The 5,148-nt window shown below is 35.0% G+C and overlaps 1 protein-coding gene across 1 annotated transcript; it reads right to left on the minus strand.

Moving 5' to 3' along the window:
- Positions 1-1,265: 1,265 nt before the first annotated feature.
- Positions 1,266-2,210, minus strand: LOC126514407 (olfactory receptor 484). The gene has a single exon (XM_050163310.1). The coding sequence runs from the start codon at positions 2,208-2,210 to the stop codon at positions 1,266-1,268; it is 945 nt and encodes a 314-aa protein (XP_050019267.1).
- Positions 2,211-5,148: the final 2,938 nt, after the last annotated feature.

Genomic DNA, 5,148 nt, shown 5'->3' on the forward strand with positions numbered 1-5,148 from the left:
AAGTGATATTTAAGCAGAAAATTAAGAAGGACTTGTAGGTGTGAAGAGTGGGCAAAAAGCTTCCAGATTCAAAATTGCAAGTGCACTCAAGTTAATAACCTCAGGAACTAAAATGTAAATAAGGGTAATGTAAAGTGAGAATCATGTTAAAACTCTAGAGTTTATCTAACATAAAAAGAAAGGATTAAACTTTTGAAATAGAAGTGGATTAACATAACTGTATTTTTAAATGTGTTGTACAGACAACCTCTCTTGTGAATACTTCAAGTACAATTATCACCATTCTGGAAAGACATGCTTACTGGTGATATATGGCACAAATTTCATGGGAGTAAACATTAACCTTCTTACTGGATTTAAGGCTAACTTAAAAAATGAAAGCATGAAAAAAAGTCACAGCTAACATGATTCTCAAGGCCAAAACCTCTACTGTAATGGACATTGGCCATATGGAAGAACCCATTATATTTCCCTGAATGGATATAATATTAAACTAAATTTTAAATGACTTATCATGAAATCCACAGATTAGTTCATCTCCAAACCTTCATGAGTACAACTTCTTTTTGCAGTAGATGGTGATTAACACACAACTGTGAGTGTGCAGAGAATTAGAGACCTTGGATGGCTCAACAATATATCTGTATCATACACCCTTCTCTCCAAGGTCAGGAATCACTGTAATAGAATGATTGGAAAGATAGTAAGAGCCAGAGATGGTTGATAGCTACAAATAAACAATGTTTTCAGGACACAACAGAACTGTGGCAGATATGTATCCATGTTGCCTGTGTCAGTACGGACAAGGTCGAATCATACAAAGTCCCAGCATGGAGAAGGTACATGAGCATGAAGTCTACCTGTAGCTGAGGTGTTGGCAATTGTTATCTTCCAGGTGGTGAGTCAGGTTTTTAATGGTGTAGCCTTACATGTTTCAGGGGAAGCATAATATCTAAGTCTGTACAGGTAGAACAATTTAGGTTTCATAAAAAATAATAATCAGGTATATATAAGAGAGCATTATAAGAAGAAGCCTTGTGAGAGAAACTGGACACTATAAAATACATTGTGTAATATTTTCAAAGACACATTTTAAAGTATAAAAAGAGAAATGCAATAAATATAATATCTATACATAATCGGAGAAACAGAGATGAGGGTCTAAGTTATAACAAGAAACCTAATAACCAAATTTGAGCTAAAGGTCCCATTGGTTTAGAATAATTATCCTTATTATATGAAGTCTTATAAAACATTAAACTGCTCTAAGATAATATTTTCTTATGAAGCTGTCTCTTCAGAGCACCCTTAATTTCATTATTCCTGAGGCTGTAAATGAGGGGGTTCAACATGGGGATCACCACCATGTAGAATACAGACAACACCTTGTTCTGGTCTGTGGAGTAGTTGGAATTGGGCATCACATAGATGAAGGTGATGGTTCCATAGAACAGAGTGACTGCAGTGAGGTGTGAGGTGCAGGTGGAGAAGGCCTTCTGACGGCCCTCAATGGATCGCATCTTCATGATGGTGATGAGGATGTAGGTGTAGGAGACAGCTATGACAAGGACTGTGATCATGGTTACTGATGCAGCAGAAAAAGAGGTAACAACTGCAGAGACACTGGCATCAGAACAGGAGAGTTCCACCAAAGGAGCAAAATCACAGTAAAAGTGATTGATTTTGTTTGGTCCACAGAAAACAAAAGAAAGAAAGGAAAGGGCAAAGGAGGAAGAATTAAGGAAACCGCCTATGTAAGATCCTACAACCAACAGCGTGCAGACTTGTGTGGACATTTTGGTTGAATACAGAAGTGGATTGCAAATTGCTACAAAGCGATCATAAGCCATGGCAGCCAGAAGGAAGCATTCAATTGCCCCAAAAAAAGCAGCTGAGCTAAACTGTATAAAACATCCAAGATATGAGATGGTACTTTGATTTACGAGGAAGTTGACAAGCATATTGGGTGTGACAGAAGATGAGTAGCCTATGTCAGTAGAAGCCAAGTGACTCAGAAAAAAGTACATGGGGTGATGGAGCTGGGACGAGACTCTGATGAGAAGGATGGTGCTGAGGTTCCCAGACACGGTCACCAGGTAGATGCACAGGATGATGGTGAAGAGGATGACTTTAAGGACTGGGTCATCGGTCAATCCCAATAAAATGAACTCTGTCACTGCAGTGTGGTTCCCTTCTTCCAGGAGAGCCATGAGGTAGTGTAGCTCCTGACAGAACCAGACTGTGATGGACACATTACATTAAAGGGGTTTATAAATAGGTCACTTCATTCCATTTAATCATACATGGAGAGCATTACCAATTAATATATAAATATATTTTTAAATTGGACATACTTTGAATGTTTTACTAGGGTTTTCATATTGTACACATCTGTGTACAATAATTCCTTCAAAATAATTTAAGTAGAAATGTTAAGTATTTGTTACAAAGAATAAATAACTTTTATTTTGTTATCTGAACAATCCCATCACTCAAGTAAATCCTTAAATAAATATAAAATAATGTAAATCTTAAGAAGATAGCAATATCCTAATTATAAATATAAGAAAATGTAAGAGAAGACAATTTGAAGAGTTAAATAATTACTAATTTTTATTAAATGCTTACTACATCACCAGGACTGGATTTAAAAATATTGTATATTTTTTATTCTTAATTCTATTAAATAGCATTACGGTTTTATCAATTCCATTTTATAACACAAAAGCATTTTAAGTTTTGTAAGATCTATATAATAATTAACCAAATGATTGGGCTAGAGATGGTTCAGTATAGTTAAGAGCACTTTATGTACTTGCAGTGAACCAGGGTCTGATCCCCAGTACTCACATGTTTTCTCACAGCAGTCTGAGGTTCTAGTTATGGGCACCTAATGCCCTCACCAGTCTTCACAGGCAGCAGGCATGTATGTGGTACAAATATGTATATATAACATTTATAACATAGGCAACATTCATAAACACAGAATCAAAATAACAAATATTTTAAAAGTTGCAGTAGATATGAACACTAGTCATTTTGAATTCAGAGTATTCCTTGTAGTAACCACCCATAATTATGTGTGACCATGCAATTGAGGGCACATTCAAATTAAGCACAGACATCGGAGTGGCATTTCTGCTTTTCAATGGTTAATACATAGAGAGGTGCTTTGCTGGTGACTCGTTATAAAGTCTATCATTTCTGTAAGTAAGTTCATGTCTTAATTAACTTTTTAAAAGAATGTAAATTTTCTTACTAGAACTGAGAAGAAATAAAACAGAGATCACACTAAAATTTCAAATACAACTTCCTGTGGTAAGATCTTTAAATATTTTAAACATTTTTAAGTAGATAATTTCTCTTTAAAATACCTTGAAATAGCAATTTCATCATCATGTAAAATATGAATAATATTTATCATGATATTACTAATATTTTATTAAAATCTATCAGAAGCTTTCCAGTGTCACAGTGGTTTCTTGCAGGAGTGTCGTGGAATAAATTCACATGATTTTCAACAGAGGACACTGACCTGCAAATACTCAAATAAGAATTTAAGAGGTTTATGAAAGTTCATCTAGCATGGCGCAGATGGACTATAATCCCTCACATTCTTTATTTATGGTGATGCCTATGACACAAACATTCAGTCCATAAACTAAGCGGGTATCTGTACTTGATATTCATTGATAGTAAGCCACCAAAGCATTTAAAAGTTAGTGAACTTGTGAGCCTTGGACTGAATGATATATGTGGAGAATTTGAAGCTCATGTTTCTTTCTGGTCTGCATTAATAAGGAATCTTTGAAAACATAGGGGATCTGGGAAGAGTGTATGAAGGGGAAACTAGTCAAGATGTAGTGTGTGAGATAAGAATATATTTTCAATAAAATAAAAAGAGAAAACTCAATTTTATGCCCAAGCATTCTGAGTAATTCACTATGGACATATAAGGTGGTTCAATAAATTTGTGTTTATTTTTCTTCTGCTGTAGTATTGCTTTATTTCATCTGACTTGTTTCTCCAACATGGTTTGTAAATTTACTACATTTTCAAAGGATAAAGTATCCCATTTACCAACAAAGTCAAAATCTTACCTCTTGTGGTAAGTCAAAATCTTACCTCTTGTGGTAAGTCAAAATCTTACCTCTTGTGGTAATTCATTTCAAAGTAAAAACTTCGAAGTCACTATGATTTTATACCTACAAAGCTGTCTGCACTGTTATTATTAAGGACAAGTCCCTGGTGAGGTTATGGATTCCAGTGTGAATTTAAATCACCAGGGATCATTATTTTATTCCCAGTGATTATTGAGCACTAAATTTCACACAAAACAATTAATTTCCAAGGGGTCACCTGTCAATCTCAAGTGATCTCTTGTTTTCCTGTTATGTGAATATTGGTGCACTTTCACTTGGCACTTAAGGGAAGTACATGATGATAGCTATTATCTTAGGTAAATATTTGAACAAGTTGATATTTGATTCAGTTTAGATCATATTAAAATGCTTCAATCTTTAAAATACCCTTTTCAATTTATGTACATGGTGAATTACATTTATTGATTTTATATAATGAACTATCCTTGATTCTAGGATAAAGCCTGCTTGACCTTTCAATGAATACACTAAACCGACTTTTAAACATTGTTAAGACTGTTGTAGACTATGGGGACTTTTTATGTTCATTCAACTAAATACATTTTGCATTATGATATTATTACAAAATCCATTCCAGGGAGTGAAATGTGGTGCTTTGAACATAATTGTTCCCCATAATATCATATGAAGTGGCAGTATTAGGAGATGTGGCTTCGTTGGACTGGGCATGGCCTTGTTAGAGCAAATTTGTCACTGTGTGGGTGGGCTTGGAGGTTTCATGTGCTCAGAATACTACCCAGTTTGTCGGCCAATTTCTGGTTGCCTGCAAGATGTAAGATTCCTTCAGCATCATGTCTTCCTGAAAGCCACCATGCTCCCCATTGTGATGATAATGGGCTAAGCCTCTGAAATGGTAAGCAATTCCCTCAATTAAATATATTCCTTATAAGAACTGCTGTGTCTCTTCATAGCAAGAAAAACCCAAACTAAGACACATATTTACAATGGAGTGCACAATATACAACTCTCACCAAATTCTTAAACA

This window comes from Alexandromys fortis, unplaced genomic scaffold (assembly GCF_014885135.2).
Source record: "Alexandromys fortis isolate MF-2015 unplaced genomic scaffold, M_Fortis_MF-2015_v1.1 scaffold_129, whole genome shotgun sequence".
Classification (NCBI taxonomy): Eukaryota; Metazoa; Chordata; class Mammalia; order Rodentia; family Cricetidae; genus Alexandromys; species Alexandromys fortis.